Raw genomic sequence first — 25334 nt, 5'->3', positions numbered from 1 at the left:
CATCGCCACCAATGGGCCCATTGTCACATACAGCCCTGCAGTTTCCAGGTGCATTGGTGGTGATGACGTGCTCTGGTGATCGCCAATCCTCTGACCTTTGCCGGTGGGCCCATCACTCACCAGCACTCATGGCGGAGGGCCAATTGGTGGCGAAAACACGGCTTGGCGATGGCCAACCCTCTGACTCTTGGCAGTGGGCCCTTTGCTGGCGGAGTGATATTCCCATGCAGTGAAGCTTTCACTCAGGTCCTTTGGCGATGGGTTAATTGCTGGCAACAACATGCCTTGGTGATGGCGAGCGCAGTCCGCCCATCTGAAGAGTACACTGGAGGAGCGATGGGCTTTAGAGCTTAGTGATGCAGAAGTGAATGTATCCATTTTGTACTGGTATACAAGCTGTTACATAGCGGTCATATATTGCTAACACCAAAACGCTCAAAGACACTAGTTCAGTTGCTGCAATACGCCTCGCCACGAATGTCCCTCAGAATGTACCCCATTTGGAACACGGTCGAGCTGGTATTGAGGTTCGCAATGTGCATATCCTCAGTGAGGTTGAGCTCACGCTGAAGACGTACAATGCGCTCCCGCAACATGGCGCGACGACGACTAACTGCAAAGCTATCACCTTCGTCATTGTCCACTATGAATAAGGTCAACATCAGACTGAAGGTTGCCAGGGATGCACTCACTGGAACTGTCTGCCTCTGCTGTGATCTGCGCAAACGATCTACTGAGGCAGGCCACTTGTGAGCCAGAAGCGGCATTCGTCTCTCCAGGGACTGCCATTGGCAGCAGCTGTGTGGTATCTGGGAATAAGCCTGGAACCTGTTCCCAATGGGTGGGACGATGGATTGGCAGCTCATCTGGAAGTGCTGCCAGACTTGGCATCCTGGAAGTAACAGTGACTGGCTCGATGCTGCCTTTCATATAGTGAATGACAGGTGCATCGTGGCGGAAATTGCTGTCATCGAAAGTGCGAGCTGACGAGTGAGATGGCACCGATGGTGGAGGCGGTGGACTTAAAACATCGTCCAACAAAGGCCGCCTCTTTGGAGGCGAAGTGCTGGGACTATTTAGCCACCGGACCTGGCTACGCACAGGCGTCGCGCCAGGGCTGTCTATCACCAGAGCTCGCCGTCGTCCTGGCGTGGCGGGAGGACTATTGTCAAAGTCCAGCAGTTTCGGCACTGGTTCCGCATCAAGTGTCTCGTCCACCAGCATGCCCCTCACCATCGGTGTACTTGCTTGACTATCGAAGTGGATGGATGTACGTGGCGTAGCGTCAAGGGGCTCAGCGATGAGCGATCGTCGAGAGAGTTGGGAGGTGTCAGGAGTGCGAAAGTCGAAAGTGTGAGCTGGTGGAGGAAGGGGAGTAGCTTCCAACAGGGCGCGTCGAGGGATTGGCGAGATGCCAGGAGTGTCGAAGTCGAACATTCCACCGGGCGCAGTGGGGGTGGAATCTGAGATGAGTGCACGCCTATGGATTGGCGAACTGCCACGACTTTCATCCCAAGCTGGCGCCAGAGGGTCAGGAATAAGTGCGTGACTTCCCTCCACAGGCGCCACAGATCCAGATGATGCCTGTACCTTTGGCAAGGCGTGGCAGTGAAGATGCTCATGTGGTGAGTTGGATGGCGCAAATGGAGCCGCCAGGGATGGGGTAGTGTGGCGGGGCGTGAGGGGTGTCTAAGAAGCAGAGTGGAGAGGCAAGGAGATCTGGGCAGATCCAGGAGAGTCAAGGAGATCCGAAATGAGTGGACGACGGGGCTCAGCGATACTATCCTCCTCATCCGACTCGCCCATCGTAATGTCCAGCGTGTCAGGAGGTTCCGCGTCACTGGCCATGGCAGGTAGATTGTGGCGAGCAGACAAGTTTTCGATCAGTCCTGGATCACGGGAGATCAGTTGTAGAAAGGGGATTGATATGACATAGAAAGGTCAGATAACATCACAAAGGAGTCAGATTCCACAAGGAGAGCAATAGAACTTACTGTTGGGAGCCATGAGAACTTGCGGCAGGTCACACTGACCTTGAGAGACTTGAGAAATTGTGCAAGTCCAGCGATCACGTGCAAAGCACGTGGTCGCGTGGCGTGTGAAGTTGAACTTGGTGCAGATCGCGTCTGCCAGCTCATAGCGTCGTCTGCTCCACCTCCGCTGTACTGCAACCTCTGCTTTTGAAACACCCTCACGCTTTCTTCTGCCAAGCTCGCCATGACTCTGGATATCGACCCCAACTATATTCTGCAGGCCGCGCGACTGACGGCCATTGTTGCAGCGGTGCCTCGCCAGGACGACCCTCGCTATTCGGACTGGGAGGTGAGGATTTACCTCGAAGTGGTAAGTCATCGGTCGCAGGTCTGGCATACCCTCACCGAATATGCCACACAGAGTCGGCTTGAAAAGAGTTTCCCGCAGCCCTTGAAGTCGTTGAGGATGCCTGGCATCGTCATCAGTGCGTTGCTGGAATTCACCCGGGCGTACCAGCAGAAGGCCCTGGCGCGGCTGGACCACATATCGAACGATGACGAGAGGATATACAAGAGGTACCCTCTGGCTGTGCGCGAGTATGGGGAGTGTGAGGACCTGGGAAGGCAGTGGTGGACTGAAGGTGAGTCACAAGCGTTGTGAGGCGTTGAGCGACACACTGACTGCACCAGATCCATATTGCAAGCTGCCACCAGTGAAGAGTACGCCAGCGGAGGGCTGGGGCAATGTGCCAGCCGATGATGACACCCAGGGACATGGCGAGGAGGACCTGGCTACCGGGGACCTCGTCACCAAGGGGAAAGGCAAGGAGAGAGCTGACAATGACGTTGGGACAGGCATGGTGGGTGAGCGTATCGTCCACGTGGAGGTGGGGGAGGACAAGGGAAAGGGCAAGAGCAAGGAGAAGGTGCAGGGGAAGGCGGCGCATGTGATGAGCGAGGAAGAGGATGGGGGAGAGGGAGAGGGAGAGGGAGAGGAGCAGGAGGGCGAGGATGACGACGATGCTGACAGTGATGAGGATGACGATGCTGACAAAGATGACGATGATGAGATGGCGGAAGACGTGCCGGGTGCAGGCCAGCCCGAATCCATCGAGGTCGATGCGGCGTCGCCCCCTCCACCAACTGCCAGACCAATATCGATCTCGCCAGCTGCCCCATCACTCCGAAAGTGCAAGGCGGTCATCACAGAGTCGAGTGAGGAGAGTGAGAATGAGGAGGCGGCTCCGAAGGCGAAGCGGATGAAGCCGATCGAGGTCGCAAAGGAGAAAGGCAAGGCCCCGACCACCTCTGGCCGAGCGCAGCGTGTGCAGAAGAGGATGGCGCAGACCGAGGTGGAGGGCTCGAAGGTGAGCACGAAGAAGAGCGGGAAGAGGAAGGCGAAGGAGTCAAACGATGAAGAGGAAGTACCGACCGTCAAGCCGCCAAAGAAGAAGCATGCGACGAAGGAATACAAGAGTAAGGAGTTCATCGAAAGCGAAGACGAGACTCCGGCACCGCCTTCCAATCTACCCGCCAAGACCGCAGGGGACTCTAACGACAGTGTTGCGAAGATGAACGCCCCTGCCAAACCTGTCAAACAGACAACGAGGATGACGGCGACGCCTCATGTCGCACCGAAGGCGAAGGCAAAGGGGAAGGCAAAGGCGACGGTGAAGGGGAAGGCGACGGTGAAGGGGAAGGCGACGGCGAAGGGGAAGGCGACGGCGAAGGGGAAGGTGACGGCGAAGGGGAAGGCGAAGGTGACGGTGTCGCAGAAGGACATGTGGAAAAAGACGTCCACCCGCGTGTCTGACTTCATGTGGGCACATGCAACAGATTCGGTGAGTAACGATCTTGTGAGACATTGACCTGTGCTAATGTTCCTGCAGCTCGTCCCTTGCGTTGGCTGCCAGGAGAAAGAGTGGCCATGCAAGCTCAACACCGCCAACTTCAGTTGCTGCCTCGAATGTGCAGCACGAGGCATCAGTTGCAGCATCGCGCCGAGGAACATGGACGGCGTGCCCCTGCGAGGAAACTCACACACTGCACAGCGTGAGTTCCAAGAGATGTGCGCAGCGCTGGTGGTAGAGGGCAAGCCACTGCCCACGTCGCCACCTCCATACGATGTCAAGGTCGACTCCGATGAGCCTGATGGTGCAGAACCCATGGTCATGGGAGCGTCGAAGCGCAAGCTGCCGAAGAAGACCAAGACGTGCAATGCTGCAGCATCCAGCTCCATGGTCAAGGGTGGTGAGGAGGTCGAGGCGACGAAGCAGAAAGCGACCGTCACGCGCTATGAAGCCAACGCTGAAGGCGAGGCCTCGGTGGAGAAATTGTCGAAGTCCAAGCGCGCCACCAAGTCCACCACCGCCACTGGAGCTGTGGCTCTGTCCAACTCTGGCGAGGTCACCAACTCTGGCGAGGTCTCCAAGTCTGGCGCGCCTGCCAAGTCTGGTGCGGTCGCCAAACCTGGCAAAGGTAAGAAATCAGGACCCAAGCCAAAGCCGGTGAGGAGCCAAAACTCAGGTGCGCAAGATGGTGGCGAGGTCACCAGGACCTCAGTACGTGAGGCGGATGAGGTCCCGCCTGCCAAGTCTGTTGCGAAGGAGGGCGGGCAGATGACAAGGGTGACGATGGGAGGTCGCTCGGGCCCAATGGTGCCGTGATCACCAGGAAGGCGAAGGCAAGTGCTCCGAAGGCAGCAGCCAAAATGCCTTTGGCGGAAGGCGATGGCATGGAGGAAGCCGCCAGGCTGGCAATGGAGGCGGTGCGGGCTATGGCCTTCCAAACAGGGCCAGCTGCTCCGCTGCAAGCTAGCAGCAGCAAGCGCATGCTGACACCAGTCGCTGACGAACCAGAGGATGCGCCAGAGTATCAGGCAGAGGTGGCGGAGGATGAGGTAAGCAGGACATCTTGTCACAGCTGGAGTCGATGTAACCATGAAACAGCGCGCGTCCTTGGAGTGGCCGCACGACGATCGGCGGCGTTCGCTGCTGATGCCCCATGAGATGAGTGCAGGAGCTGCCGAGGTGGCACAGGAGGTGACGCCCTCCCTGGAGATATCCAAGGCGTCGAAGGGAGCGAAGTCCTCCACATTGGCGAAGGCAGGACATCTCGATGAAGGGCGAAGGCCAGCTAAGAGGGGCGCCCCACTGGACCGCAAGGCAGCGAAGAAGGAGGCGGAGGCGAAAAGGGATGCGAAGGCGAACCACCTCAGAGCAGTGCCTCCGACCAGCAAGGGTAAGTGCGCCCGCCACAGCTTCGAATCCATGCAGCGCTGACCAGGGATACAGCACCCCACTTGCGCGACGTCCAGCGAGTGTCTACAGAAAGTCCCGCTCCGGTGAACGAAGGTGACACCCCCAGTGGCGAAGAAACCTCGCAGTCATCCAACGATGACTGCGCGAATTGTGCCGAGTTGCGACAGGAGTTCCTGGCGCACAAGGACGGGATGGAAGTCCAATTCCAGGAGAGGATGGCGGACCTCAACACCATCAAGGCAGAGATCACAGCAGCACTCCAGCGAATCAACCCGCCATCCGCATTTCAAGAAAATGCCCGGAGCATTCGCGAAGAGGTCAAGTTGGCGATGGAGGAGTTTCGCAGGCCGGTCACCATCGAGCTTCAGGAGAGCGTGAAGTTGGTGGTGGCGGACCTCGTCGCCAAGCGACATTGCCTGCCAGAGCTCAAGGAGAAGGTCAACAGGTTGGAGCAAGGCGCGAACCAGACGGTGAGCCAAGCGGACGTTGACAAGCTGCAGGGCGAATTGGCCGACCTCCGTCATTCAATGGAGCTCCAGGCAGCGCGGTCAGACAGCATGGAGAAGGAGCTCAGGTCTTCGGCGGCAGAGGCGATCGCTCAAGCGAGCAAGCTGGAGATGGAATTGGCGCTCGCTAAAGAGGATTCGATGGTGGTGGCGACGTCCACTTTGGATGAAGCGAAGAAGGTGGGGAAGGAGGTGGCGACGGCGAGAGAGGAAACCTCGCTGGTGGTGAAGTCTCTGGACGCATTCTGAGAGAAGGTCGACTCCGCCATGGTCTTCACCGCCTTTCGCCCAGATAGCCACAATGTGTAGTCATTAGAGTATTGATATACATGCTTTTTAACCTAGCATGGAATCTCCATGCACTCGATTCGCCACTGCCACTCCAAGTCAACTGAATGCCTGCTGAAGTTCTCGCCAACTCCCCTCACCATTGCCACCATCTCCATGGCTTTACCTATGTAGATCTATGGGTCACATTAAACAATGTGGAAGCCTACGAGTCTACTTTGAACTGGAGTTATATTGTCAAGGTCTGGTGCCACCACTGCGGGTCTTGCGACCTGCACCAACTTGGCCACTCTCTTTCACTTTGGCAGCTGCTTTCCCCAGACGGACCGGCTTCAGCTTGGTTTCTCCCTTGTCCTTGACCTCTGGGGTCTGAGGCAGAGCTCGTCTTCGCTTTGCGGGAGGCTTGTCACCATCATCCGAGTCCTCGGCCCTCACATTCTTCTTCCTCGGCGAGGCCACTACCAACTCATCCCGAGTACCACGTCCACGCTTCCGAGGTGGCGGATTGTCTTCGCCAGAGCTGTCTTCGCCATCGGGCTCGGGACGTGCTGGTTGACGTTTCCGCTTTGGATCAGGAAGCTTCTTCAAATCTTTCACAGCTCCTAGTGGATGCTGACTGCGGGTATTCTTGGCGGGCGACTCATCCATCGCTTGACGCTGACTGCGAGTGATCCTGCCGGGGATATTACTCTGAAGGGCATCGGTGATCGACCTTCCCTGGAGAGCTTTGGCTTGACCTGATGGACGGTCTTCCGTGGCTGCGGCCTTCCTCGTCTTAGGTATAAACGGAGGCGGTGGTGGTCGTTCAGCACCACTGCTAGGTACGGACAAGTGTGCATCGTCCTCTTCGCCATCGTCAGAGGCCCCACCACCGGTCTCCTGGCGTGGCCCTTCGTCTCCTCCACTTGGAATGATTGGTTTGTCAGCCATGGGGGCAGGCTGGTGAGCCTTGTGAACTTTGGCAGCAGTAGCAGCGCCATCGTGAGTTCTTGCAGAGGCATCACCTTCCTGCTCCTCCTGGCCCCCAAGGCCATCGCCACCTTGTGGGGCACCGCGTATGGCAGGCTTGCTCACTGGCTTCACCATGGCATGGGTGACGTTCCCTTCCACCATGTCCAAGGTAATGATCTCGCAACAGCGAAGCAGCTGCTCTACTGCATCAAATGAGATCGCCGAGTTCACCACATAGTCGGGAAGGTTGGTCGGTTCGCCCTCCTCAATGAACTGAGATCGTGTGAGGTCCCTCAGCGCCATACCAATCACGAGTGCAGATTGTTGTACGCCCTGTGGATGTAAGAACCGATATTTTGTCAGCCATGGTTTGTCGCCCAACCAGTTCTCGATGATGTCAAAGTTGTCCACCGCATGAAATGACGGCGGGAGGTAGCGCTGGCCATATGACCATTCACTCCAGGGAATCGGATCATACCTGGCGAAACGATACACCTGGGGCTATATGACGGATGATCAATAGTGTATATGAATCCCCACAAAAGGAGCTCACCACAGTCGCAATCTTGACTTGCTTCAGCATATCCTGGTATCGCGGTTCGATGGAAAGGGTGGCGAGAAACACGTCTCTCCTTTTGACGAGGTGGGGCACAGTACTCCCCACAGTACTCCCGCCAGTGAGATGCGGGGCTCGGCCTTGAAGCTCAAGCCTGAGCTCCTTTGTACTGGGCTTCAGTTCACTCCATGCTTCATCGGTCTCCTCTGTGTCAAATCTGTGCAGTTCACCCAGAGGAAGGTCTTGGAGACCTCGCTTTGCCTTCGTCTTGGCACCGCCGCTACCACTCGCTTGAGGTGCACCACCATTGTTAGCCTTACGTCCATTGGTGGTGGTGACTGCCTTGCCCTTCGCTTTATTCGCAATCACGCTCTCGCCATCCCCTGAATCTTCATCGCTGGCCGTATCTTCTTCGGAAGCCATGCTGGGTATATCTGGCGAACTCTGATCAGAGTCTTGGCTGCTTCTGGCATCATCTTCCGAGTCGTATGCATCTTTCATCTTGCCTTTACGCCCACCGCCTTTGGCTCCGCCAGGGGCCGCTTTGCCCTTTGTCGCCTTCGATGCCGCCTTTCCCGTGACCTTGCGCACAGGTTTACCCTTCTTCTTCGCCTTCCCCGCCTTCTTCGGTGTGAGTGCTTCTTGGACCTCATGTTCAGATCCTTCTTCTAATGCCTGTGCTGATCCGTCAAGTGGTGGAAGAGGATCATACTTGGCGGGAGCAGCTTCGCCATCCTTGTTGAAGTACTGGGTGAATCGCATGGTCTGCTCAGGTCCATGTTCCTCTTGGCGTGCCCGCCAGTGGTCGAGGAGGGCACGAACAGGAACACTTGTCATCTTTGAGGGATCGATCCACTGGAAGTTCTCAGGTAGCATCTCCGCTGGAATAACCTCATTGATGTCGTCTATGCTGTTCAGCTTCGTCCATGGCGACTTGCAGTTCCGAACACCCTTCGCCAATGCTGTAAACTGGTCAGCATCTCTCAACACCGAGTGGGAGTGTCATACCGTAGTGATGATTCATGAAGTCTCGAACTTGTACCTTCATCACCTTGAGAGGCGCTTCCGCCATACCTTCGGGCACCGACGGGAGCAGAGGAAAACCGTTGGCCGTCAACTGAATCTTGTCCATGGCCCGCATGCAATCGGCAGGTGTCTTCTTCACCGTCACCGTAGTCTCAGTCACACCTAAGGAATCAGGTCAGTGTGCCAGCGACAATGCAACTGAGGTCTTCTTACCATATTCGCCTTTGGCCCACTCAGAGAACACCTTTGCTAGAGGCTGGTAAGCATGCAGCCACCCAGGATAGGCCCTGAATGGAGTTCCATTGGTGATGGCGTGGTTGACCTCCACCCTTCACTCGGGGGTTAGCAGATGGCGACAGTCGGACGGTCTACGCTCACATCTCTACCTTCAGACTCCCCGCTTCCTTCGGATATGCTAGCATGAATGCCATGCGAATGCCCATGGTGTCCCACATAGTCTTGGCAAACTTCTTCAGATATTGCATCATTCGCTGCTCTCTCAGCCTGTCTTAGGTCAGGATTTGCCTTATGCTACGTGACAGGAGGTACGCACTTCATTTTCGTCTTATCATCCAGAGTGCCATTGCGCCAACTTTCCACCTTTTCCTCATACACCTTCTGCTCCTCCTCGGACAGTTTTGCCCATTCGGCACTCCGTGCGACTCTCCACACCTTGGAGACATTGCAACCCTTATCTGCCGCGAGTGCTCGCGCGGCCTCAGTCACCTTGTCCCTCTCCAGTGCATCCCACACCTTGAAGGCATTGGGCTTGCCAGAAATATGCATACGCTTTTTCGTCACTTTCTCCTGCGCATGGCGGGTGTGGTTATTGAGCCACTCTCGGATTTTCTGCGGTGAGAGTTAGTGGGGACCTCACAGACATGAAACACTGCTCACAGTTTCCACAATGATGTCGTCATAATTTGACGTGTCGACAAACTGTGTCTTCAGCTTCTGGCGCAAGCTCTGAACCAGAGTCTTGCGTCCCTTGGCATCTGCCGTGTCATAAGACCGCAGCTTCTCAGAGAGTATGGGCTGATGCTCCGTCAAAATTACAAATCTCGCCGGCATGCTTTCTCGATGTCGAGGATGAGATTTTTGTGTTGGGGCAGTGAAGGGGGTCGATAGTTCAACGGGCAGCGCTCTGTCCATTTCCTCGTCGGCCGCCCACAACTCAACATGCACGTGCTGATGGCCCATTTGGGCTTACACCAATTACCCTCCTCGCCATGGTGTGTGGTGACTGCTGAAGCATTGTATGTGTATTTTTCGCAGTGGCGGGAGGTGGTAGTAGGTATGCACTAGCATTCATGCCTGGTGAAAGCCAATGTTGAATGCCGCTTCTATGGCAGAGCACACCACGCCAACTTCATCTCGCGAATGCTGGGCGGAGGCAATCTGGCGATCATCTGCATGCCAATCTGTGGGATAAAGGGCTTCCTCGGAGTTAGGCTCAGCCAATTAGATGGCAGTGACGAAGGGCCCAGACATGGCGGACCACCTGGCCCGTGATCCGGCATGGCGGCATCAAGTCCGGCTCGGCGGCATGATGAACATGTGAGATGTGCAAGGGACGTGCTTGCAAGCAATATGCAGGCAGATGAATGCATACTGTTCTTTGCCATTCTGGCCCCTCCTACATTCTCCCCTGCATCTGCAAGCCAACCGCCTGAGCCCGCCATACACCTGTGCGTTCCTTCAACCGATGCATGCTGTAATCGTCCCATTGATTGGCAGATAGTATCAAGATGAGCAATCTGTCACCCATGCCACTGACCGATCAGATAGCAGGAGTCTTGGAGCTCATGTTCCGCCGAAAGCTCCATCTGGCCACTCATGCAGCCCATTCTGCGCCATCTATAGAAGTGCCTCCATCCATGCCATCCGCCCTCCTATTGGAGTGCAATGGCATTGCAGATGCTCTTGTGAAGGCCATCCGTAATCCTGGTAGTCATTAGTCTTGCCGCAGGTCTGATCACACTGATCACGCCATTGTAATAGTAAGGCTGCAGTGGGACATTAATAGATATTGCGACAGCCTTTCGATTCAGCCCACGGGGCAGAATGAAGTCCTCGAGGCAGAACTGGAACGGAAGTGGCCTCCTCCATTTGGTGAGAGCGAAATACACATAGACCAGCCCGCCACCCTCGTGGACATGCACGGACGCATCTTGGCTTGGATACTTCCAAAAGTGTTGATACCAGACCGCCAGGTGAGTGGCTTGCCCAGCCTTGCGCTGTGATCTGACAAATTTGTCAGACGAAGATGCTCCAAGCGACCAGGGCCCTACACCCAGCAATAGCAGCCAGTAAGCCTTCCAGCACCACCGCCAGTTGGCGACACAACCCGTTGTACTTCTTGCCTCCTGAGGAGTGTGTCCAATTCCCAGCGGGCTCCTTGTGTCTCTTGCCAGGTTGGTTCCAACAAGTAAGAGAGGTGGGTCTCCTCGCCATGCCATTTGCCTTGCGTCTGGACAGCCTTTGCAGCATATGGAGTCTGGGAGGCTGGAGACCTCCACCAGCCTGAAGCTTGAGGGCGGAAGAAGTTGGCTGCGTGATATTCATGACTCCTCCGCATTGCTGGGCACCATCCTGGCCGTCGTTCACCCAACACTATATGCCGCAGGACGCCAGTGCTTGGGTTTGATCCAGCAAGACCCAGAATTGTGAGAGATGGCGCTGAACTGGTCCTCGCCATTCAATGCGCTCCAGGTGATCGTCAACCGGGAAACTCCTTTCCACCGAGATAGCAAGACAAGATACACCTTCTACGACCTGTTGGCGATGTTGGGCAACTACACTTGCACGTGGTTGAAGTTCCCCGCCATGCGTGTCGCCATTGATTATAGTCCTGGAACTGTCATAGTCTTCTGTGGAAAGGCGATTTGTCATGGCGTCACTCGAGCAGATGGCGAAAGGCTCGTCTATGCATACTTCATGCGAGAGGGTGTCCAGAACAGGCTAGGCATTCCGGCGCCCCACTGGATGCAAGCTTCATATTACGCCTCACACATTGGCATGTGCACAGTTCATCACCGAGTCTGCATTCCTAACTCAGAACAGGTCCTAACTGGCTCGCTTATTAGAGGGACATCATGCCAAAGACTGATGGAGACGAGAACACTATGCAGGGGATGGAGACTGTCGATGGCAGCTTCATTGGCGGGACAAAGTTGGCGGAGGTGATGGCGAAATGTATGGAGTCACGAATTTCTGAATCCTAGCTGAAGGTTGGCGAGCGCGCGGTACGAGTGTGCATTTCACATCTCGACAGTGTTCAGCTCAAGGTGTAGTTATCACTGATGGCAGCGTATGGTTGGCGGACCTCGAAGTTGGCGGAGATGGTGGCGAAATGTGTTCGGTCGAGAAGTTGTGAGTGCTAGTGGGGCAGATGGCGGCAGCATTGGCGAGCGCGCAGTGCAAGTGCACGTTTCCCTTTTGAACATTATGCTACTCCGAGTCAAGGCAAAGTTAGCACTGAGAGCGACATACAATTGGCGGACCTCTCGCCAACATGGCATCCTTATCTGCATAACGCTGATATGGTGCCTAAAGAGACCACGAGGTGATAAGGCCCAGGCATTGCAGCCATTCTTAACCACCTTGATGAGTAGTCTGGTGGGCAGCAAGACCGTGTGTGATTTGCACGTGTTGTGCGATAGGGACACAATGCTCATCGATGAGTTTGCAATATGACTCCCCACTGACCTGAACCATGAGCAGATGCAACAAAAGCAGGCTCGTTGTAGACCTGGATGACGAGGTTGAGTTTGTGACCAAGGTAGCTAAGCAGACCACTAGAGGAGTACGCTATGTGGACGTACCTTTGCCCATGCCCATGGGTTCAAACGTGCCATCGCCTTCCAAAAGTCCATCGAAGGCTCCAGCTTCAGGCTCCTTGTTTAACTTGGATGATGGCGACGTCCTGGGCAACATAGGTGTGCCGATTCAGCTGGATCCGGCGGCTCGGAAGACAAAGGTGGGCACTCCCGCCATGACCATCTGACAGTCTGACCATGCGCGATAGACCCAGAATGACTTCATGAGGGACTGGATACCCCACCGTGATGACTATCTTCATGCCATTGTCGAGATGGAAGCCCCGCCTGAGCCCAGAAACTGTGTGGAATGCAAGGTTGGCGAGGGACGGTGGCGATGCCTGGACTGTATGGGCAGACCGCTCACCTGTACCGACTGCTGTCATAACGGCCATCAGCGTGCTCCTTTCCATCAGATAGAGCATTGGCAGGGTCAGTATTTTGAGCCGGCATCACTGTATCGGGTTGGCGTCTGCATCCATTTGGGGCATGGCGGAGATCCCTGCCCTCTGGGCACCTTCACAGCACATAACAACCCTGCGCCGGTGGTGGCCCCGGGGTCCGATTTCTGGAATGCCTCCAATGAAGACCTAAATGCACATGATGGCGAGGTCTCAGATGATGGCGAGGTCCCATTCAACTTTGCACCTCTGGCAGGCACCCTTGACGGTGAAGCAAGGCAAACCGACGATGCTCCCGATCCCACTTGGGAGGAAGATGTGCCACCGGTGCTCTCCCGGCCACCTCGCCGTGACAGTTACGGGAATCGGATCATAGTCATTGTCGACATCTCTGGCGTTCACCATATCGGCGTTGACTGGTGCCAGTGTGAGATGGCAGTGGAGCGTGACATGCAGCTTCTTCAAATGGGACTTTACCCTGGTACCGTCAAGGATCCCCATACTGCCTTCACATTCACCGTCCTCGACGATTTCCTTCTGGAGAACAAAGAGTGCAAGACGGCGGCATTGAACTACTACAGCAAGCTCAAACGGGTCACGAGCAATGCCTTCCCTGGCACCATTCCTGTAAGTGTTCACATGCATTCCCATGGCCCAACCGTTCATGCCAGTTCCTCGCCAGGACCGTTATCGTGAGCTGATGTGGGTGTCCTGCCAATGGCGCCAACTCAAATATCGCAAGTGGCACGGCTTCTCACACGATGCCCTCCGTCCTGTGGAGAAGGGTGGCCTCGCCATCTTTTGTCCCACCTGTCCCCAGCCTGGGCTCAACCTGCCTTTTGATTGGCAAGTGGATCCAGTGCAGTGGAAGTTCAAACGCGGCTTTGTCATGGATGGCAATTTCAGTGCAGAGCACATGAAGATGAAGCACCCCGAGGAGGATGTCGGCCAAGAGGATTACAAGGCTCATCTGGTGGTGGCCATGGAGTCCCATCAGGTGCGTGTCTGGCTGCACGTTCTTCTTCCGCCCTTGACTCCTAAGCCCACCAGCGCTCCACTTGTCATGAGCACCGCGCTGTCAATCAGGCCAATGTGGATCGCGCCAACCTCGACGCCACAGGAATCGGGGCCACTGCTTGCGCCAGACATGGTTTCTTCGTCCCTCATACTGTCGTCGATTTCCAGAAGGGAGAAAGGTTCGCATATGTCTCTTGTCATGATTCATTCTCACTGACGCACCCTCTGCAGACAAATGAATATGGATTACTCTCTCAGCAATGCACTCCTGACCCTCACCGGTATCACCCTCATCCTCGTCATGTATGACATCATGTGCCAGTATGGCGTCCATGTCCGCAAACGTTTCCGCCACAGCGCCTATCTGAGGATGCCCTTCGAGCTCAAGATAGACCAAGGCATCAGCTTGTTTCATGTGCACGGACACCAAGATTGCTGCTTCCAACGGTTCTCGCCCAACTTTATAGTTGGCGCTGGTATGGTCGATGGCGAGGTCATCAAGACCCTGTGGGCGCCTACAAATGAGGTCTCAGGCAGTACCAGGGGCATGACCTGAGCTCACCGCCAAGAAGTCCTTGACGATCACATGAATGACTCCAACTGGAAGAAGACGACTCGCATGGGTGAGCCTGGTTCCTCCTTCCCTATTTGCCACCTGCCTTATGCTGCCTACAGTGCCAACCTTGATGACAAAGTGGAAATGCGTGCTCCTGGGCTTCCCAAGAAGCAAGGAGTCCTTTGAAGCTTTATCTGCATCCACAGATGAGGAGGTCCTTGAGGCATGGCAGAAGGAGTACGACGACGCTATGGAGGCTCGCCAAAATGATCCGAAGATTATGGACACCTTTGATGTCCAGCTCAGGAAGGGTGAGTATCCTTCCATCGTCGTGTGGCATGTAGTTGACGTGAATGCAAGCCCCGGGTAAAGACCTCACCCAACTCAGACTGGCGGGCGAGGAGTCCGCCAAGGGCTTGGAGAAGGGCACCGCCGGATGGTTGTCGACTGGCCTCAAAATTCAAGAAGGACAGTGAGTTTGCCTCGTCTTTACAAAAATACAGCTCTGACGGCCTTCAGGCTTAAGCTTGCGAATGATATCCGCAAGGCGGGTCAAAATCCGAGCATGGCGGAGGACCTCAAGACTCTCGAGTGCCGTCAGCACCTCGAAGTCAGCATTCTCACATTCCAACGTCGCTCTGAGAAGTTCATGGGAAGGTTGGAGGACGTTCCCGCCATGGAAGATCGTGACGATGGTGCGCTCTGGGATTCCTTGGATGAGAATCCTTTTCAAATACACCCGGAGGACGCTGAGTATGGCGAGGATGCGATTCCACCCGAGCAAGCTTCCTTGAATTTACCTTCGCAGATCGGATTCGTGGCCGCCATCGCCAACGGGCTCCAGACCCTGGTGGCCCAAGAGTTGGAGTTGCGCAAAGGCCTGATGAATGACATCCTCCACGAGCTTTGCATGGCGCTTGGACTGAAGTCTTACCTCTACCGCAAGAGGGTTCGTCTCGCCAACAGCGTCGGAACCATGACCCGTGCACAGGCGGAGGTTCATGCTGCCGATCAGACCGTCTTGGCATGCGCCAGGCTCTATTCCGCCAACCAACGCGCCATTATGCACTTGGGCGCCACCGATGAAGACTTGGCCCTCTATCGCCCTTTGGATAAGAAGGATCTGCACGTGAAGACTGCTGTCATCGAGGCTAGCACCTCCGGGCTCAGGAACGTCAACCTGGCTTGGTTCTGGACCATGGATGTCGCTGGAGATCGAGGTTCATCAGAATGGATGGACGAGTGTTTGTAATTGTCCGATCGATCTCTAGGCCTCCTGCTAATTTACCCTCCAGTCTATAGAGTGAATTGGCTGCATGCCAGAGCTCGATATGAGAGATGGAGGGAGGAGCGTGTCTTGGTCCACTCGGAAATGGCCTGGACCATAGCCACCTTCAAGTGGAATGTGGAACGATGGGCTCACTGGCTCGAGATGACGGATCCTTCCTGGCGGGGTCATGTTTGCTATGCCGCCAGGCAAGTGAGTATGTGGTGGACCTTCGCCAGCCACGCCACTGACGCCTTCAGCCACATCCTCACCCTGGACATTGAGGACGAAAGGGCGGGCGATGAAAATGTGCTTTGAGTCAGGGTTCACTGGGGTGTACGCATATTCATGTTTGCTATATCGATGTAGTGATCCTCATGTATGTAATTCCTACTCACCAATATCACATTTGGCGAAGTGACCTCCATCCTCACCTGAGGGCTTCATCTCGGCATGTGCTCTCCAATCGCATGACATCAGACATCAGATAAGGTCGATCAGATATCAACCTCGGCTCATCCACTCACCATCATGTCTGCCCAGTCTTCAACATCAGATGCGCGCCCCTGCCTGTTCTCCAGAGGGAGGTTGCAGTTGGAAGTCTACACTTGGAGGATCCAAGAAGCTGTTCTGGCACTGGAGCCTGACCCAGATCACTTCACCAAGGTCCGTTGGGAGGAAGGCTTGCACCGGGAGATGGTACGCCTTTCTTGCTGATATCCCCTGACCCTGCTGAGTCCTGTGCAGTTCGCCGTCAGGGGTATCTGTGGCGACCTCGCATTGGCGGGTCATGCTGACCATATTGACCATGGCGGAGTTATCGCCAGTGTCCTCACCGTCTGCACTTTCAATCGCGAAGTTCTGCGCCCCATCAGCATTGACGTCAAGGCGATTCCACGCCCCACCACCCTCGTTCCTCGTCCTAAGAACCTACTCGAGGATTCACCCGACTACTGGTGGAAATGAGATCGTCAGGTTGGGCCAGCGGGGAGCCCTATGGAGGCCTGGTGGTACAAACTTGGTGATCCCTGGGTGAGTGGTACGTTCCAGCACCTTACAGTCTTGCTGAACCTGGAGAACGTAGGAGAAGGTGTACACCGTCTCCGAGTCTACACTGGTGCAGCTTGAACAGCTGCATGTTCGCGTCGCGAACCTCACTAGTTGGTTGCACGAGAGGACAGATCAGAACCTGGATGTGGTGCTGGAAGAGCTGCAGGAGGCGACGCGGCAGCTGCGTGAGTTAGGAATGTAATCGCCCAATGCCAGGCGTCCGTTCGTGCTGTAGTGTGTCGAATATAAGGTTGTCATGTCTTTGAACCTGGGCAATGTACCTGGTGTGGTAAGGCGAAACATAGTAGCCACATACTCTCCTCAGGAGGGCACATCCCCAATGGTATCTGATGCATGGCTCGAAAGCCAATGCCACATGGGAGAGTTTGGCGAAGTCATTCTGGACTGCATGTTCAGATGGCGAGTGATATCCACCACAGTTCACCAACCCTACTCACGGTGGAAAGGACCGCCATTCGTCTCCACATACTCTACCCAGAAGGGCACATCCCAAATTGTATCTGATGCATGTCTCGAAATGCCGATGCCAATTGGGAGAGTTTGGCGAAGTCATTCTGAACTCCATGTTCAGATGGTGAAGGATATTCGCCACAGTTCGCCAACCCTTCCCACAGTGGGAGAGAGTGTGATACTGCAAGGAGAGCTGATAGTGAGCTAACCAGAATTGGAGGGAATGATCGGTGGATTACGTGGAAATTATTGGCCGGCGGTAGCTCCATCATTGCCCTGTTAGGTGGTGGATCAATCACTGAAAAATATGCCCATGGTGGTTGACTGATCGCTGAGAACTACACCTATGGCGGTGGGCCGATAGGTCTGAGCAAGAGGTGCCGCATGAGCAACGACTCGGCGTCGGAGCCCCCTTCTTCTGTGGTGTCCTTCAGCTCGTACGCTGATTTGCACACGTCCGCATCCTCGTCTACTTCGTGCTCTTCGGTTGACTTCGGGTACAATCCATTCACTTCGTATGGTCTACTTCTTGGCTCGGGCAACCAGGTGTGGCATTCGCCCATGCTTCCCCCTGACCAATCTCCACGTTTCATACATCCGCCCATGCTTCCCCCCGACCAATCTCCATGTTTCATACATCCACCTATGCTACTCCCTGACAAATCATCTGGTATGTTCCTTCACCCACCCATGCTTCACCAAGACGACACGGACACGATATGAGCCCAGTTGACAACCTAGGGCAAGGCAAATAACTCAGCTATGCCCAGGCTAGTCAGATATTTCAGGCGACCCATGCTTATGGGCTCAGAAATATACCTATGGTGGTGGGCCGATGGCTGTGTAATAGCCCCGTGGTGGTGGGCCGATCGCTCAGAACACTACCTATGGAGGTCGGCCCATCGCTCAGAACCCTACCTATGGGGTTGTGCCAATGGCTGTATAATAGCACTGTGGCGGTGGGCTGATTGCTCAGAAATATACCTATGACGGTGGGCCGATCGCTCAGAACACTACCTATGGTGGTGGGCCGATCGCTCAGAACACTACCTATGGTGGTCGGCCCATCGCTCAGAAGACTACCTATGGTGGTGGGCCGATCACTCAGAACACTACCTATGGTGGTCGGCCCATCGCTCAGAACACTACCTATGGCGGTGGGCCGATGGCTGTATAATAGCACGGTGGCAGTGGGCCGATTGCTCAGAAATATACCTATGGCGGTAGGCCGATCGCTCAGAACACTGCCTATGGCGGTCGGCCCACCGCTCAGAACACTACCTATGGTGGTGGGCCGATGGCTGTATAATAGCACCGTGGTGGTGGGCCGATCGCTCAGAACACTACCTATGGCGGTGGGCCGATCGCTCAGAAGACTACCTATGGCGGTGGGCCGATCGCTCAGAACACTACCTATGGCGGTCGGCCCACCGCTCAGAACACTACCTATGGCGGTGGGCCGATGGCTGTATAATAGCCCCGTGGCGGTGGGCCGATCACTCAGAAATATACCTATGGCGGTAGGCCGATCGCTCAGAACACTACATATGGCGGTGGGCCGACGGCTCTATAATAGCCCCAGTGGCGGTGGGCCGATCACTCAGAACACTACCTATGGTGGTCGGCCCATCGCTCAGTACTACCACGGTGGCGGTGGGCCGATGGCTGTATAATAGCACCATGGCGATGGGCCGATCGCTCAGAACACTACCTATGGCAGTCGGCCGATGGCTCAGAACAGCTCCAATGGCGGTGGGCCAATGGCTGTACAATAGCCCCGTGGCGGTGGGCTGATCGCTCAGAAATATCCCTATGGCGGTGGGCCGATCGCTTAGAACACTACCTATGGCGGTGGGCCGATCGCTCAGAACACTACCTATGGCGGTGGGCCAATGGCTGTATAATAGCCCTAGTGGCGGTGGGCCGATTGCTCAGAACACTACCTATGGCGGTGGGCCAATGGCTGTGTAATAGCCCCGTGGCGGTGGGCCGATCACTCAGAACACTACCTATGGCGGTGGGCCGATGGCTGTATAATAGCCCCGTGGCAGTGGGCCGATCGCTCAAAAATACACCTATGGCGGTGGGCCCATCGCTCAGAACTATCACCGCGGCAGTGGGCCCATGCCTGTATAATAGTTGCATCATGGTGGTGGGCCAATCGCTCAGAAATACTCCTATGGCGGTGGGCCCATCGCTCCAGCATTCCCTTCATCGCCATGAGCCGATCGCTGACAGCTCCTTACACAGACCGATGGGCCGACGTCCGCTGGCTGTCCAGTTCATGACAATGTCAGGGTAAATGGGAGTCCAGTTCACAAACATGACTGAATGGGCTGCACACAGAGCTGAAGTTCAGTGTTTTTGGCAATGTCTTCTGTATTTAGCATGAGGTCGAGGTGTATTCGAAGAGTGTCGATTCTTTGTTGTAGCGTTGGGATGGCTACTTTAGCACGTTTTCTTGCGAAGATAAGGATGGCATCTTTGAAGGCTTTAAACAGTGTTTGGGGGTTATAGGATGGGGATCGGGTTAACAGGCTGTCCTGTATGTTTTGGCAGAGTTTGCGTCCAAGGATATTGCACTCAGCTGCAACATCATTGTCAGTTATTGAGGATAATCTTTAGTGCCAATAAGCACAGAAAAAGGATTAACTTCCTCCTAACTAAGCAGTCCATATGGATAATCTCAAACTGGAGGATCATCTTTTTTGGATTATCTTAGAAGAATTTTAAAGATAATCCTAAGGATTATCCAAAGGATTATCTGAGTTTAAAAGATATTTTTTAACTTGCCACCAGCCAGGGTTAAACCCTCAACCTCAAGAGATGGTCACATGATCACCCGACACTGGACACTTTAGCCACTACACCATATGTGCTTGCAAATTTACACTCATATGTAATATATATAAGAGATTTTGCTAAAGGAACTTAGGCAAATTTTGTCTACATGAGCATGACTGAGTGGAACACAAGACAAAGAATGTTATAGTGGCATTTCATACAGTCTATACTGTTGTTTATAGTACAATACCTATACATTAATTTTGCATATATTCTAAACTACTGTTCATCTTATAGATACTGTTAAAGATTCATTCTCTGAACTTGAAATTGATAATCACAGTCTTTTTGATGAAGATGAGATAACAATGTGATTGAATTATAAAGTATGTAATAAAGATGTTATTATAAACAAAGCTTTGCCTTGTGTTCCACTCAGTCATGCTCATGTAGACAAAATTTGCCTAAGTTCCTTTAGCAAAATCTCTTATATATATTACATATGAGTGTAAATTTGCAAGCACATATGGTGTAGTGACTAAAGTGTCCAGTGTCGGGTGATCATGTGACCATCTCTTGAGGTTGAGGGTTTAACCCTGGCTGGTGGCAAGTTAAAAAATATCTTTTAAACTCAGATAATCCTTTGGATAATCCTTAGGATTATCTTTAAAATTCTTCTAAGATAATCCAAAAAAGATGATCCTCCAGTTTGAGATTATCCATATGGACTGCTTAGTTAGGGGGAAGTTAATCCTTTTTCTGTGCTTATTGGCACTAAAGATTATCCTCAATAACTGACATCACTGGCTGCAAACTTACTGTTGTGGAGGAGGAATAGAGGTATGGTCCATCTTTCTGGTCCTATGAAGGGCGCCTTTTGATCGATGAGCTTCATGGAGACTATTTTATGATCAGTGGTGACTCCTGTTTCTTCAATGTGCCAGTCGATCGCGATACTCACAACTTGTTCTGACGCGTAGATCCGGTCAATGCATGAGCAGCTTCCGGGACCGCTTTGCAGGTGGGAGAAGGCCTTTGAGTCTGCAAAGGTGGTCCTCCAGCCGTCGGACTGATGGAAGCAAGTTTGAAGGTCGGTGAGGGTGGCTACAGCGGCCGGCACGTCGGAGTGGCAGGGTAATCTATTTATAGCATCTTCGACAATGTTGAAATCACTTAGCATGACGTCTGGGTTGGGGAGGTGGAGGTCATTCCATTTTTGGTTTATTTGTCGCCAGAAGGTTTCATTGTCGGTTGCCGAGTTTGGGGCGTAGACCGCTAGTATGCATACAGTGAGGGTAGAGTGCCAGGGTAGGGTGAGGAGGAGAGCGCATTCAGATATGATTTTGGTGACGTGGGCGTCATCGGTGTTAGTGATTTCCTTGTTTAGCATGAAGGCGACTCCTTATGCACTGGTTGCATTAGGGAATGGGGAGGAGAGGATGAGTAAGCACTTTCCGAACATTGTAGGGTGAGGAGGAGAGCGCGTCCAGGTATGATTTCAGTGACATGGGCATCATCGGTGTTAGTGATTTCCTTGTTTAGCACGAAGGCAAGTTCTTGTGCACTAGTTGCATTAGGGGATGGGGAGGACAGGATGAGTAAGCACTTTCTGAACATTGGGTGTAGACGTTCAGTGTGTTCATCATCAAGGTGTGTCTCTTGAACAGCGAGGACACCAATTTTTCTTTCTCTGAGTAGCTGGTTTATGGCCGACCATTTGTTGGTCAGTGCATCTGGGGTGGAGGAGCCCCTGCCATGGATGTTTAGCGAGGCAATGCATAGGGAGGCTTTTGTGTTTTTATCATTTCTTTTTTTGGATTTTTTCTTATGATTCTTTTTTGCCCAGGTGTGGGTGGCACCTGATGTGGCGTTTATTGTGGTTGCGATGTTTGTCGCAGGATGAGGGGGTTCAGAAGGGAAGACGCAGTCCCCGCCACCGATCTCCACTGGCCCATTCTCAGGGACATTTCTGACGGGGGAAGAGTAGTCTCCTCTGGGCTGGTGGAGGCGCATACCATGACTGTTACTTTCAACTGAAGGGGTGGGGGTTTGTGTGTGGGTAGTCATTGCAGTACAAGCCTGGGGATACAACAATCATCCCAGGAGGAACACCATACCCGGGCACTACAGGTGACTATATCAGAGCCATACTAGGGGTCTTCTTGGGTGCGGAGGAAAGCACAGTTCAGGCAGAACTTGAGCCTCTCGGCATGGAATGTCAGGGCCTAAATAGGTCACCATTTTTGCGGTACCTAGGGTACAGTGGGAGCTATGACGACTTTCCTGTCCCATCGAGATGGTCACTGTATTTGGGTCGTATAGTGGAAGGCGGATGCATCATGTACATGCCACAACATGTGAACGGCGCGGGGTTAAAGGTTTGTTAGTAGGGTCAAAGCATGTGTGACAAGGCATGATATTCCTGGGTATAAGTCCTCAGCGGTGTACATGAAGTAGCTACTGCGAGGAGAGGGTGGGTATGTCATGGTGGCGTCGTTGTAAGGATCGTGGGTGATAAGTAAATATAGGTAATGACTGGATGTGTGGGGCGCGTGAGACGCGGATTACTATATGACTTATGTATGATTTCCTGGGGTGGAGCCATGTGCCAAGGTGACCGTGGCTTCTGCGACCATGGCTGCGCACGTTAGACTGGAGGAATTTATTATAGTCAGGCCTTTTGAGGCCGATGGGGGCACCGCCTGGGCTGGGGGCAGGGCCGGGACCTCTGCCGTTTCCGCTGTTCGCAAGGACAGGTCCCAGCCATCCAGGGATGTGCTTGAAAGGGCACAGGCCACGAGGGTGGTCCACATCATGGCAGCCAGTGCATTTGAAGCCTGGGTGGCTGATGCTGCAGCCAGAGAAGGTCGTGGAGTAGACCTTACGAAAGACGAAGTCACGCCACTTGAGCCAGTTGCTGAGCTCATTGTTTGGCGGGGTCATATATACATTGACTGCTGGTGCGGGGAAACCGCCGGTGCTGTGTAGGTCAAGAATAGATATCTCCAGGGACTGGAGGATTTCTTCCCCGCGCGCGGCACCATTCTCATCGTGGCTGATGATATCTAGTAGCATCTCAATGGATTCGTCTTCACGGAGATGCATGTCCATTATGTCGAGGAGTTCGGATTCATCCATCGTCATGAAGCCTGAGAAAGCACAGATGTAGCGGGGGAGTTCCCAAGCGAGGTCATAGACAAAGATGGTAAGGCTGAGCATTGAGATGCAAAATTGGTCGAGCATTCAGTGCTTCATCTCATCCGAGATCTGGTAGAGAAGGAAACCCAGTGGTGCTAGGTTGGGGTTGCTGGTGAGGGGAGAGGCCGGGGTGAGAGTGCCAACACGTGGGTTAGGGGAACCGTAAAATTGGGCAATAGAGGTGATGTTCGTGATCGCTGCTGGTTGCTAGTGCAGAGCAAGGGTATGGATAACCCTCAAGGGTCAAGGGTAAGGGTATCAAAGGGTAAGGGTAGGGGTATGGATTTTCAAACCCTTGTACCCTTGGAGGGTATCACTACCTATAGTATATATGATGTAGACAGTAACTACAGGGTGAATATAGATGTACAGTCTGAGTACAACTTAAATCATGTTTATGCAAGCTTTAAAGAGACAAGAAAACTGGTACAAACCTCAGACTTAATATATATAATGTCATTTCCTCAAATAAGGGCAAAGATTGAGGGGTATACCCTCAGGGTTTGGTACCCTTACCCATACCCTTACCCCTGGTCAAGGGTATGTACCCTTGGAGGGTAAGGGTAGGGGTATGCCTCAAAGTACCCAGAGGTATACCCCTGCTCTGCACTACCAGTTGCATCGCGATGTTTGCCGCTCCCATTCCAAAAATGACGATGATGGTGCATGTGAAGAAGGCGGTGTGAGATGGACGAGGATGAACTCTACTGGAAAATGTATGGAGAACTCCCCTTCGTGGAGGGATGTCCACCCCCCCATACACATCATAACACACCCTAAACCCCCACATGACACCACGACCGCGGCCTCAGAGGCTAGTGATGACGACGGTGGATCCGACGTTACCAGTCATGGCACCAATGATGATGCGAGCGACGATGACGATATGTATGCAGACCCCTTTGTCCTGCCCCGCTCGTCCATAAAGCGCCCTTGCGAACCCACCTCCGATGTGGAGAATGAAGATCCCCTTGCTGCACGTGTCGAAAATCTTCGCCCAAGTACCCCTTTCCCGCTATCCCCGGAACCCTCAAACGAAATGCAGACAACTATGCACCCTGCTCCCAGCACCACTGTTAGAACTGCTGCTACCGGAAGGTCGAACGTGATCACCCGCCACCCCTTCACGGATCTAGGCTGCATCTCACGCCTTCTGTCACTTGCTCGCCCGCCCTTGGGTGCCATGGGGCCACCCAGCTCCTCACTCTCATCTATTCCTTCTGGCTCCCCCACTCTATGTGCACCGCAGTGAGCAGCAGACAAGTTAACAGATATGCTCCTACAGCAGCTTGGGCAGATAGCGAACTTCGCTCCTCTTGTCCCTAGGTCGGCATGTGGTAACGCCTTGCACATCACACCGTGTCCCCCTCATGGTTTCCCCCACATCCATGCTGACACTGAGAATATGGACCAAGACCAGAGCAAAGACTGGTTTAGTTCACTGGGGGTAAGTTTGACCTGTGGGTCGACTTCGGTGGCAGGTGCCTCTTTTTTTGCTGCAGCTGCGACCGTGACTTCACCGGTGTCCTCTGCGATTGTGGCAAGAGGAAGACCGGGGGAGGTCATAATGGGGGACATGTGTGATCTAGCCCAGGTGATGCGCACAGAGGTGAATGCGGTTAGCATGGGTCTGATGCGAATTGTTTGGGGTGCCAAGGGAATGGGTTGTCTGGTAGCATTGACTTGGGGAGTCGCCGGTGGGGCCGCGATCGTGGCATTCAGTATGCTGAGTACGGCGGGCAGGCTTGGGATGAGAGGAGGTTCTGGAGCTACCTGGGCGGCCGCAACAGCACTGGTTTCAGTCTTGACTAGTGCAGAGCAAGAGTATACCCCTGGGTACTTTGAGGCATACCCCTACCCTTACCCTCCAAGGATACATACCCTTGACCAGGGGTAAGGGTATGGGTAAGGGTACCAAACCCTGAGGGTATACCCCTCAATCTTTGCCCTTATTTGAGGAAATGACATTATATATATTAAGTCTGAGGTTTGTACCAGTCTTCTTTTCTCTTTAAAGCTTCTATAAATATGATTTAAGTTGTACTCAGACTGTACATACTTTATATTCACCCTGTAGTTACTGTCTGCATCATATATACTATAGGTCATGATACCCTTCAAGGGTACAAGGGTTTGAAAATCCATACCCCTACCCTTACCCTTTAATACCCTTACCCTTGACCCTTGAGGGTTATCCATACCCTTGCTTTGC

At 53.8% G+C, this 25334-nt stretch overlaps 11 protein-coding genes across 11 annotated transcripts; 6 read left to right on the top strand and 5 right to left on the bottom strand.

Annotated features, from left to right (window-relative positions):
- Positions 1 to 449: 449 nt before the first annotated feature.
- Positions 450 to 1437, bottom strand: SCP_0510580 (hypothetical protein; the record flags this gene model as incomplete). Its single annotated transcript, XM_027759111.1, has 2 exons — positions 450 to 643; positions 693 to 1437. The coding sequence occupies 2 exons, from the start codon at positions 1435 to 1437 to the stop codon at positions 450 to 452; spliced, it is 939 nt and encodes a 312-aa protein (XP_027614912.1).
- A 252-nt stretch (positions 1438 to 1689) lies between these two features.
- Positions 1690 to 2007, bottom strand: SCP_0510570 (hypothetical protein; the record flags this gene model as incomplete). The annotated part of the gene is made up of 2 exons (XM_027759110.1): positions 1690 to 1889; positions 1995 to 2007. 2 exons carry the CDS (start codon positions 2005 to 2007, stop codon positions 1690 to 1692), a joined length of 213 nt encoding a protein of 70 aa, XP_027614911.1.
- Positions 2008 to 2217: 210 nt separating this feature from the next.
- Positions 2218 to 4639, top strand: SCP_0510560 (hypothetical protein; the record flags this gene model as incomplete). The annotated part of the gene is made up of 4 exons (XM_027759109.1): positions 2218 to 2343; positions 2395 to 2614; positions 2664 to 3814; positions 3863 to 4639. 4 exons carry the CDS (start codon positions 2218 to 2220, stop codon positions 4637 to 4639), a joined length of 2274 nt encoding a protein of 757 aa, XP_027614910.1.
- Positions 4640 to 4683: 44 nt separating this feature from the next.
- On the top strand, positions 4684 to 5988 carry SCP_0510550 (hypothetical protein; the record flags this gene model as incomplete). The annotated part of the gene is made up of 3 exons (XM_027759108.1): positions 4684 to 4872; positions 4922 to 5213; positions 5267 to 5988. The coding sequence occupies 3 exons, from the start codon at positions 4684 to 4686 to the stop codon at positions 5986 to 5988; spliced, it is 1203 nt and encodes a 400-aa protein (XP_027614909.1).
- A 276-nt stretch (positions 5989 to 6264) lies between these two features.
- On the bottom strand, positions 6265 to 9631 carry SCP_0510540 (hypothetical protein; the record flags this gene model as incomplete). The annotated part of the gene is made up of 7 exons (XM_027759107.1): positions 6265 to 7479; positions 7532 to 8496; positions 8543 to 8722; positions 8774 to 8889; positions 8939 to 9064; positions 9114 to 9409; positions 9458 to 9631. 7 exons carry the CDS (start codon positions 9629 to 9631, stop codon positions 6265 to 6267), a joined length of 3072 nt encoding a protein of 1023 aa, XP_027614908.1.
- Positions 9632 to 10150: 519 nt separating this feature from the next.
- On the top strand, positions 10151 to 11230 carry SCP_0510530 (hypothetical protein; the record flags this gene model as incomplete). Its single annotated transcript, XM_027759106.1, has 5 exons — positions 10151 to 10248; positions 10302 to 10507; positions 10562 to 10773; positions 10821 to 10997; positions 11048 to 11230. 5 exons carry the CDS (start codon positions 10151 to 10153, stop codon positions 11228 to 11230), a joined length of 876 nt encoding a protein of 291 aa, XP_027614907.1.
- A 1045-nt stretch (positions 11231 to 12275) lies between these two features.
- Positions 12276 to 16585, top strand: SCP_0510520 (hypothetical protein; the record flags this gene model as incomplete). The annotated part of the gene is made up of 12 exons (XM_027759105.1): positions 12276 to 12539; positions 12588 to 13406; positions 13462 to 13776; positions 13830 to 13975; positions 14028 to 14272; positions 14369 to 14419; positions 14472 to 14663; positions 14713 to 14824; positions 14872 to 15596; positions 15648 to 15832; positions 16163 to 16318; positions 16367 to 16585. The coding sequence occupies 12 exons, from the start codon at positions 12276 to 12278 to the stop codon at positions 16583 to 16585; spliced, it is 3429 nt and encodes a 1142-aa protein (XP_027614906.1).
- A 30-nt stretch (positions 16586 to 16615) lies between these two features.
- On the top strand, positions 16616 to 16871 carry SCP_0510510 (hypothetical protein; the record flags this gene model as incomplete). Its single annotated transcript, XM_027759104.1, has 2 exons — positions 16616 to 16651; positions 16704 to 16871. The coding sequence occupies 2 exons, from the start codon at positions 16616 to 16618 to the stop codon at positions 16869 to 16871; spliced, it is 204 nt and encodes a 67-aa protein (XP_027614905.1).
- A 613-nt stretch (positions 16872 to 17484) lies between these two features.
- On the bottom strand, positions 17485 to 17703 carry SCP_0510500 (hypothetical protein; the record flags this gene model as incomplete). The annotated part of the gene is made up of 1 exon (XM_027759103.1): positions 17485 to 17703. The coding sequence occupies one exon, from the start codon at positions 17701 to 17703 to the stop codon at positions 17485 to 17487; it is 219 nt and encodes a 72-aa protein (XP_027614904.1).
- A 4678-nt stretch (positions 17704 to 22381) lies between these two features.
- On the bottom strand, positions 22382 to 23143 carry SCP_0510490 (hypothetical protein; the record flags this gene model as incomplete). Its single annotated transcript, XM_027759102.1, has 1 exon — positions 22382 to 23143. One exon carries the CDS (start codon positions 23141 to 23143, stop codon positions 22382 to 22384), a length of 762 nt encoding a protein of 253 aa, XP_027614903.1.
- Positions 23144 to 23819: 676 nt separating this feature from the next.
- On the top strand, positions 23820 to 24374 carry SCP_0510480 (hypothetical protein; the record flags this gene model as incomplete). Its single annotated transcript, XM_027759101.1, has 1 exon — positions 23820 to 24374. The coding sequence occupies one exon, from the start codon at positions 23820 to 23822 to the stop codon at positions 24372 to 24374; it is 555 nt and encodes a 184-aa protein (XP_027614902.1).
- Between the last annotated feature and the right edge of the window lie 960 nt (positions 24375 to 25334).

This window comes from Sparassis crispa, assembly GCF_003851025.1.
Source record: "Sparassis crispa DNA, contig_000004F, whole genome shotgun sequence".
Taxonomy (NCBI): domain Eukaryota; kingdom Fungi; phylum Basidiomycota; class Agaricomycetes; order Polyporales; family Sparassidaceae; genus Sparassis; species Sparassis crispa.
This window is presented reverse-complemented; position numbering and strand designations above follow the sequence as displayed.